This window comes from Folsomia candida, unplaced genomic scaffold (genome assembly GCF_002217175.1).
Source record: "Folsomia candida strain VU population unplaced genomic scaffold, ASM221717v1 Fcan01_Sc005, whole genome shotgun sequence".
Lineage (NCBI taxonomy): Eukaryota > Metazoa > Arthropoda > Collembola > Entomobryomorpha > Isotomidae > Folsomia > Folsomia candida.
In genome coordinates, this window is record NW_019091197.1 from 2782103 (window position 1) to 2792195 (window position 10093).

The 10093-nt window shown below is 38.1% G+C and overlaps 2 protein-coding genes across 2 annotated transcripts; one reads left to right on the top strand and one right to left on the bottom strand.

Moving 5' to 3' along the window:
• The first annotated feature begins 2711 nt into the window (after positions 1-2711).
• On the top strand, positions 2712-6834 carry LOC110850312 (tropomyosin alpha-1 chain). The gene is made up of 7 exons (XM_022097748.2): positions 2712-2860; positions 3093-3220; positions 3745-3902; positions 3980-4124; positions 4194-4397; positions 5855-6246; positions 6584-6834. The coding sequence occupies exons 1-7, from the start codon at positions 2839-2841 to the stop codon at positions 6669-6671; spliced, it is 1137 nt and encodes a 378-aa protein (XP_021953440.1). The 5' UTR covers positions 2712-2838; the 3' UTR covers positions 6672-6834.
• Positions 6835-7298: 464 nt separating this feature from the next.
• On the bottom strand, positions 7299-9707 carry LOC110849718. The gene is made up of 6 exons (XM_022097154.2): positions 9491-9707; positions 9000-9414; positions 8573-8909; positions 8290-8499; positions 8054-8214; positions 7299-7970 (listed from the first exon to the last, which is right to left on the bottom strand). Exons 1-6 carry the CDS (start codon positions 9593-9595, stop codon positions 7720-7722), a joined length of 1479 nt encoding a protein of 492 aa, XP_021952846.1. The 5' UTR covers positions 9596-9707; the 3' UTR covers positions 7299-7719.
• Between the last annotated feature and the right edge of the window lie 386 nt (positions 9708-10093).

Here is a 10093-nt window from a genome sequence, read left to right on the forward strand (position 1 = left end):
CTGCAATTTCCTCCTCGGTTGGAACCTGATCTGCCCACTCAAAACTATTTTCAACCAGTGTTTGAAATGATTTTGCCACTGATAAGAAGTTAATGGAATCCATTTCAAAAATCAAAAATGGTTAAAAATGATTAAAAATTTTAAAAAAATGATAATTCGAATGGTAATTTGGTTGAGAAGTTAGCCGCTGCTTAAATTATGCATCGAGAGGTGAAAACTGATGACCTGGTGGAGAGAAGCGCAAGAGAAAATCGGGAAGCGGAGTGGTGAACCCCATATAGTTTCGCATGGTGAAAATGTGCGTTTTTGCCAACTTAAAACCTTCGCAACTTCGCGAATTCTGCAGAAGTGCTCAAGCATCATATCAATTGTTGTTTGTGCTTAGTTTCTGGATATTTTAGTGCTAGTTTGAGGAAGATCTGTGAGAAACATGTCTGACATGTGCATTGTTAGTTAGTCTGTCTGTCTGTCTGTCCGTCTGTCTGTCAACACGATAACGGGAGAACGGATGGAGATAATCGAAATCGGTTTTCGCCATCATACGTATGACCCTAGGGGGAGGATCCCCTAAGCTTTTGGGGTCAGCCGGACCACACCCCCCGGGCGCCAGTGGGTGTGGTTGGGGTAAAATGAGATTTCTACAAAAATTGAATCTCCGGATCCAGGGCAGTTAAATTAAGTGTTCCCAAGTTGTGCCACACCCCCTCGCGCCCAGTGGGTGTGGCTGGGGCGCAGTGGGTGTGGTTGGGGCAAAATGAGATTTTTACAAAAATTGAATCTCTGGATGCAGGGCAGTTAAATTAAGTGTTCCCAAGTTGTGCCACACCCCTTCGCGCCCAGTGGGTGTGGCTGGGGCGAATGAGATTTTTAGAAAAATTGAATCTATGGATGAAGTAGAGTTGAATTAAGTGTTCTCGAGTTGTGCCACACCGCCTGGCACCCAGGGGGTGTGGTCGGGGCAAAATGATATTTTTAGAAAAATTGAATCTAGCATGTTAGATATATAAAAAAGTAAGATTGACTAATTAATCAGGATTGATAAAACAGTAAAACATGTAAGATGCATGATTCTTCAGAATAGCAAGATAGAATAAGGAAATCTCCATTATTTTGCTATTTTTACATAATTCAGATTCGGCAATCTATAATTTCTTTATTTTGTATCGCATTCTCAGCATTATTGCGCTACTTGGGTACCCTGCGTTGCCGCAGTTGATTATTTATGAGAGTTTATGAGGAGAAAAATGTTAATTGCATGTTGCAATGAGACATACAAATTTGGTATATATATTCACACATGTATAACTCTATTATTATCTAGCAATCAGATAAAAACTGTATGGAAGGTGAAATCGTCACAAGTTAGTGGTCATCATCATCAATGTGTGACAGTATAGCGATAAGATGGATATCAGTTTTCATGAGACACAAATAAATATGCTTATATTTCCGATAAATTAATATCGTTGTGAATGAAGATAAAGAGGTGTGCTTTACCGTGCACAGGTTTAGTAACAATCTCACCTTCCTTCCTTCCTTCGACCAATATGACCAATGTCCCAGCCTTCAAGAATAATTCCGGATTTTTTACACGTACGAAACAGTGACCTAAATACTACCAACCCCACTGATCAATAACTTGACCAGTTTTGTAAATAATGCAACATGACTTTGAGATATAGTCAATAGTGTATGTGCATCTGTTCAAAATCTCAAGTCGTTTCAATGAACTTTCTCTGAGGAGGGGAGGTTGTGTACTATCAACTCCCAGATCGATGCCCTTTGGATATTTTGTAGTGTCCGATGAATGAACAAGAACCCTGAAGTGGTTTGATTCCATGGCCACATTTGAGTCCACCACACCCACTCAAAGGTGGCCAAAAATCGCTTTCACTCCAGCTTTCACTCATTAAAAACGACGCCAAAAATCCAATTTTACTCCGATTTTCAAATTTCTTTCACCATTATACTCCCAGATAGTTGCTTTCTTATTTCCAACATCAATCTCAACTTTACAAAATTCGTAGTATTTTTAAAATTTAAAATTCTGAATGACCATTGTTGTAGTAATCAACAAAACAAATTATTCCTGCGAAATAATAATCAAAAAAGTTGAGTTTGATGTTGGAAATAAGAAAGCAACTATCTGGGAGTATAATGGTGAAAGAAATTTGAAAATCGAAGTAAAATTGGATTTTTGGCGTGGTTTTGAATGAGTGAAAGCTGGAGTGAAAGCGATTTTTGGCCACCTTTGAGTGGGTGTGACGGGCGCAAATGTGGCCATGGAATCAAACCACTTCAGGGCTGTTGTACATTCATGGGACACTACAAAATATCCAGAGGGCATCGAGATCCGGGAGTTGATAGTACACAACCTCCCCTCCTCAGTTATCCCAACGTAACCCATTTAGACGGAGAGACACGACCTGTACAAACATACACACCTACTCGAGCTAATAATTACACAAATTGATCATCAAAGTTCCATTAAACCCATGTTGCTCATTCCTCGTGAAATTTCATCTGTCAAACTACCATTCGTTTATCTATTGCTTCATTATCATGCGAGTAATTAATTGCGTAGTATTCTATATTACGCTTCTTATGCAATTTAAAACACGCCACTACCAACCTTCATCTCATGAGACACAATAAATAGGCATATCACACGGTAAAACATATCGGATCAAACGATTTCAAGGTGATCAAACACCAATTTGCTTCCTTGTTGTCAAGATAATTACTTGGACAACCATTTCTTTCTTCATATTCATTCTGCTCAAATCCTTCACCGAAGCTGCAACATTCCTTCCACAAAACTAGACTTTGGGGACAAATATGGCTTCGGCCGACATTGCAGGTACCACGATTAACAATATACATACGTATAGTAAAATCATGGTTCTGGTTCACCTCATTTGCATAAATTTCATATCCATTTTCAACGGTACTGGCTTTCCATGGTGAATACATAAATGCTATGCCTCTAGCTAGCGTATCAAAATATGCAAACGAGTCGGAAAAATTTTACTGTACATATGTGTCAAGTTGATAAAAGTAAAAAATTTACAATTTTCTTTGCTTTGAACAAGACTCTGCTACAAAGAGGCAATATCTACTTGAGACTTCTGACCACACGAGCTCACCTGAGGACAAGATTCGTGCAAATAATCAACGCCTTAAGAAATTATTACCTCTCGGAAACTATGATGACCTCAACGTAATCTCAGAATAAATCAGAGTTTGCAAGGGCAGAAAGACATGCCGTGCTAAAATGCCTTTTTGCTTATTACGCATTTGAATTTTGGCGACGTCCGATTGCCGGAAATGCGGTTCTTCTTTTCTGGTAAAATCGGGACAATGTGATTATAACCATATATTGTAGGTTACAATGGTATAATGGTATCCTGGTCATGATACATTTCCTGATACGAAAAATACCAAAAGATAATGAGTCGAGCAAAATGGCCCACAAAACAGCAAGTAGGGGGACGTTCATAAATTATGTAATGCAAAAAGTGAGATTTTCTAAACCCCCTCCCCCCTTTAACATGTCACATAAACACGATATCATTGGAGGCTTAGACCACCCCTTCCCATTCTCGAGTTACCTAATTTAAGAATGTCCCCTAGGCATGAATTTTTGTTCCTTGAAAGGCGCCTTTTTGCACACTCTGGGAATATCAAAATTAACAAAACCCAATCGTCAAAATTCTTCCGTATCCAAATTAAATTCTTACCTAGGTCGAAACCCCAGTCAGTTCTCCGTCCGAACTTAAGGAGGCAGTTACGAAAGCATTGGAAGCGAAAGCGACAGACGTATGTGATTTGAAAGAAAAACTCCGTGAGTCAGAGCTGGCTAGGAAATCAAGCGAAAATGAAGCAGCTAAACTAAAATTAAGGTAAATACATATTTATGTAAAAAGTCGCCAAAAATGGATGCAACTCTGCTTAAAATTATATGAACATCGATTTAAAGAGCCGATCAGCTATCGGACGATTATGCAACCCTTGCCCAAGAAAAGAAAGACTTGCAAGACGAGCTGGACAAGAAGAACGCATTGCTAGGTCGCGAGCAGGGTCGACGAGCCAACCTTGAAAAAAAGTTGGAAGACGCACAAACCGTAATATTGGACCCGTTTATTAACAAATTACATGACCCAATTTGTAATGAATATCTGATTTATGTTTAGGAAAGCTTAGAAAAATTGGGACAACTTGAGGACCTCAAAGACGCTCTAAACGGGGAAAAGGAGTTACGACATAAGAACGAAGATAAACTTGACGAGCAGATTTTTATGTACAAAACGACCTTAGAAGTTCGAGATAATGAGTTGATGAATGAAATAGCGAAGGCTAAAAATATTGCAGAGGAAGCGAAAAAGAAGGACGAGGAGGTATATAAATATGTACTTATGTATATTATAATATAATTGGTCATTCGGTTTGATCAGGGTTTCATGGTCATTTTTACCCATTGTATGTACTAGTGTACCCATACTGGATTTACATCAGTTTTAGTACTATACTCTATACTACAGTAGTATAATCACATGAATTGCAAGGCGCACTAGGTGATATCATATCACTGATATGAATGTTACAATGGGTGTGCGGAAGACTCCAGCCCACCGACCCCAGCCCGTGGGAGTCCAGCCCACCATTTCCAGCCCGTGATTAACTCCAGCCCGCGATCTCCAGCCCACCAACTCCAGCCCTTAATTATCTCCAGCCGTAATTATTTCCAGCCCATAAATATCTCCAGCCCGTGTATAAAAACCTATCCGTACAGCTTTGCTTAGCTCGAACCAGGATTTATTAGAAAACTCAAGTTTCTTAAAATTGTCTTTTCAAAAATTTTGAAATTCAACCCTTCTATATTCTAATTTGCAATTTATTTTACGACTCCATACTAAATTTGAGCTGAATGTATAAACTCTTAGAAATCGGTGTTGGTCACCCGTTAGTACCTCTGGTTACTTTTTGTTCATATTTGACTTCATATTATTTCATGAGAATCCACTAACTATCACCCTGCCGAATTTCAACTTCTTACTATTTCTAAAAATCGGTATGGGTCACCCCATAGGGTCGCTCTAGACAAAAATTTTACCAATTTCACTTCATATTCTTTTATTAGGGGTCAACAGCAGCCTCTTTGCCAAATTTCAGCTCGATTGGATTTTCTCTTTATAGATATGTACATACGTTCATAAATTTCATAACGCAAAGGGGGGTGGGTGAATGATCAGGGTCCAATGATATCGTACCTATGTGGCACATGTTAAAGGGGGTGGGTGGGTGTCCAAAAAACCGAAAATTTGCGTTATGAAGTTTACGAACGTCCCCTAATGACTGTGCTTTTTTGCACTATAACCCAAAACGGGGTACATGGGTGTGGTTCCCTTGCTGACGACTCTGTTTTCCAGCTTGTGTTGGTGGCACAAGGACTAAGCATACTCGAAACCCCGTTTTGATATTCATTTATGTATTGGGGCAGGAGATATTTATGGGCTGGAAATAATTACGGCTGGAGATAATTAAGGGCTGGAGTTGGTGGGCTGGAGATCGCGGGCTGGAGTTAATCACGGGCTGGAAATGGTGGGCTGGACTCCCACGGGCTGGGGTCGGTGGGCTGGAAAAATCCGCAAATCGTTACAATGTGGTGCACATTATTTTTTAATGTTCTGATGTTTTGTATTTTTCAATTTTTCAATCTCACAATATTTAGACTCACTAACTTTTTCTTCATTTTACTACTAAATACATATTTAACACCCATATTAATAGATCTTGCTTAAAACCCTGATTTTAAATTATGTATGTCAGTATGTCTAACTAATCCTTTGCACAGCATATAAAATTTCGACATGGAATGACAGAACGTCACAGGATGAACGAAAATTTCCTTAAGAACCTAGTGAACAAAGGCCTGGATAAGGTCAAAGATTTGGAACTGAAATTAGCATCTGCGGAGGCACAATGTGATATCCTCAAGCCAGAGATGGACAAACTTAAAGGGGAGAATGACCGGCTAAATAAGGATTTAGATGCGGCAAGAAAAGAGGCAAACAAGGCAGAAAAGGAAAAGGACAAATTTGAAAAACTTTACACCGATGAGAACGCAGAATGTCGAACGCTGCAGGATGACTTGATCAAATTAAAACTTACGGACAAACTTGATTTGATTGACTTGGACCATGTTGTTGGCGATTACAATGAAATCCTCGATAAAGAGGAGGCCAGGTGAGGACAGGTTTAATATAATAAAGTAGAAAGGGTGTATACCTAGTTGAGCCTGTTATCCGATTTTCGGTTAAAGTATTCATCCGAGCCGAATCCGAATCATTCGATTCGGTTTGGATATTTTTTCAGCCGAAATATGTATTCGGATTCAGTTCGGGCAGATCAGAAAAAGTTTCCAACGAACTTAACTACTGTAGTACCTATTTGAACATAAATAAACTAGGAATTTCACTAATTTTGCTAAAGTTGCGAATATCTGAATCTTGCGGAAATGAATAAGTTAAAGGCAGGGAAGTGTATAGATTTGCATTTTTAGTAAGTATTGAATCTTTGACAGGCAGCGTTCCACCAGTGGTCGTGGCCCCCGACGAGGACGCACAAAAGATCAAAACAACAATGAAAAACCCGAACAAAATTTGTTATAAAGTGGATGATTTACCAAGTCTAAAATTTTTAATGGGAACATTCAGTCGATTTGTTTTCTGATGGTTTTATTATCTAGAAATATTATCATTCGAGTCAGTAAACTTGTTTTGATGTAGCTTAAATTAGTAAAGACTTTGTTAATGTCGAATTTATTGAAATAAATTACGTGATTGTGAAAAGTAATAAGTAAAATATTTTCATATGCGATTTGATGCTGGGTATTTGCAAAAAGTACCTCCCAAGAAATTTATTTTAAATGTTAGATAGAACCGTTTACGGGTAATATAAATACATACAGGTACATATGCATATATGTAGTATGTATGCATGTATTTACATATATATTTAAATACGTAACGCACATAATGTAATGTAACATACTCTCATTCATTGCAATCCAAATCAATATAATAAATTTATGTCAAAATGTCAAATGTCAAAATTTCGAAATGGTGCAAGCGAGCGTAGCTCGAACCGAACTTTCCGAAAAAGTTTCGAATACATATTTGGAATTAGTGCCATTGTTTTACATACATACATTGGCAAAAAGCGTAGCATAGAATATGCAGTTACTCGAGTTCCGTAGGTCAACGCCATGAAAATGAAAAGACAAAGGATTAAAAGTGTTTTATGCTATTTCAGATGGGACCCTTTTTATTCGATAGCATTTATCAATGAGATACATCAGTACAAAAGTATTGAAGGTACACGCATACATACATATGTAATGTAGGCAGGAATGATCTGCCAATTTCCACTTTAGACAAAAACAAGGGATGGTCATTGCATCGGTGATAATACTTTTGTAACAATAAAATAACTGGGTCAACTTATTGTTCATCGGTTTGCATGATATTGCATATTTAAAAATATAAATTATTACAAATATTCGTCATTATAAGTATGACGACAAGAGGTTTTGATTCCTCCATCAAGTGTACAAGCATTCTTTAAGTAAATTAGTAAACTAGTTACATACATGTAAAAGTGTAGCACGCCTTCGTAATTATGATAAAGCTACACTTTTCTCCTTATTATTTTCTGAGTTTACAAGAACTTTGGTTGGTTCTTAATTTCTGTAATGTTAAGGATCCTGTCTTCTTCATAACGCTTCGCAAAGTTTTTATGGGGTGGTCGTGATTGACGGGGTGCCTCGTTTGGGGTGGGACTTTGGTGACGTGGAGATTGTTGTTGCGTGACAAGGCCGTATCGGTGAAGGTATTCTTTTGTAGCAAAGGAAAGATTTGATGGCGTCATGCCGTAAACGGTTGTTTCAGTTGGACCGGTTGTAGCGTTGGCTGAAAAGAATTATGTATGTTTTAGATTTAAATTTTTCAGAAGCAATTTATTTAGATTAGACAATATAAAGAATTGCTCCTACTTTGTATCGCATCAAACCCTCGTAACTCGTTAGAATTAGGATATTTTTGTGCAGGGGAATGAAAATTGGAACCAGTCCTAGGTGTGGATTTGTATCGATGTTGATTATGATGCCGTCCGGACGAAATACGATTATTCTCGTTAGAACACGGATTTCTGGTTCTATACAGACAAACCATATTGATCGTGAAATGCATATCACATTAACATTAAAAAGAATATATTAGATCGCTTCACCTTTCTGTATTATTCTCGAATGGATGTGGAGATGGCTGAGGTGGCGGTGTCCATAACTTGGCCCCAGGAGAAGCTTGCCGTGATGGATCGCTAAACATGAGATTTCCATTGGGTGACACGTTTTGTCCTGGTGGTTTTACCTTAATAACAGGCTTTACAGGGTTTTCATCCTCGTCAGAAGATGAAGCGTCTGAACCGAATAGCTCCCCGCTAATGAAATAAAAAGAGAAACTTGCAAAAATATCGGTACACTTTTCCAAAAAAATATATAAAGGAAAGTCACCTTCCACTATGAGAACTGTCATCCTCAAAGTCTTGGAGTTGAAGGGATTTTATCCCACTCGCCGCCGATAAGAGATCACTTGGCGCATTGAAACTGGGAAGTTGCATGGGTGACAAGGAATTATTATTCTGCACTCTCTCTTGGGTCAGAATTCTCTCAAATTGTCTACCGTTTTTCTGCTTATTTTGATTATTAGGGTGACGATGTTGATGCTTAGGGGTTAGAATGGGTGAGTCATTGTCCGATGTGGTTGTCGTAGTCCTTTTCGGTTGCGACCGACGAGTTAATTTTTTATTAGAAACGTCGTCCGTTTGGACCTGGGTAGAAATAAGGGCTCCTATTCATAAAGAAAGTAATTATTGATTTAATTATTTTATACAACAAAAGGATTAATAATCTATGTACATATTTAAATAAAGTAATGTACCTCGACGAAAGATCTGAGATAGAAATCCATCCTGAAATTGCATAATTTTATCTAATTTTTCCTCCATCCGTGTTATCGTCTCCCGTTGTGACTGCAGTTCTTTGAAAACATTATAATCCGCACCAATAGACTGAGCAGAGTTTATCTTATCCATGCTACTTATCCCCTGGCCGGAAGAATTTAGCAAATTGTTGCGTAAAGTAGGTTCCGAACTTCTGGAATTTATCACCCCAGCTGGCGAAGTAGTTTCCACCATCCCAGAACTATTTTGACTTGAGGGTGTAACTCTGCCGAGAGAAGTTTGTGATGAATTTGCATTTTGTTTCGGTGTGTTTCCAGGCAGAGAAGAATTGTCAGGAATAATGTCCGAGTCGAAGATGAGTGATATATCGGGTACTTGGAAGACTGGTTTCTCCTAAAGTGAGTGAAATATAGTGGCAAATTTATTTTGGTGAAAGGACGACCCACAAAATTAAAGTTAAATGAGTTACGGGAAAGTCAAATGGTGCCGGATATCGGGATAATCTCGGTGGAAGACGAGGTTCCAAGTCGTCAATAGAGACGAAACTGTGCCCTTCGTCTTGGCTTAACGACATCTCAATTAACTAAATAGTGCAAATTATAACTTGAATGCGAAATGTAAATAAATAAGTTTTGGAGGCAGCAAAAATTCGCTCCCGGGATGATATAATTCAAACCAAGTGTAAAAACAGGGAAAAGTAAGAACTGACTCCATTATAATTTCGCCGGGTCGATTTTCTATACTTTTTTCTGAGAAAAATTAAGCCTTCATAAATACTACATTTATACTAAAATTTAGCAAGATATGTACTGTGCGGGTGGAGCCTAATAGTGAAAAACCATACGTTTCTCCTCTCTCCAACCAACTCTCTTGTCCTGAGGCCTACGGTTTTTCACTATTAGACTCCACCCGCACAGTACATATCTTGCTCAATTTTAGTATAGTCATACTAAATTCATACAGAAATAATAAATAATAAAATAAATGCGACTAAATTTCACGTATCAAGGTTAATTTTCAACTATCCATTATTCTACAGAACGGATGGATGTTATAAAACTGTGTTATTATT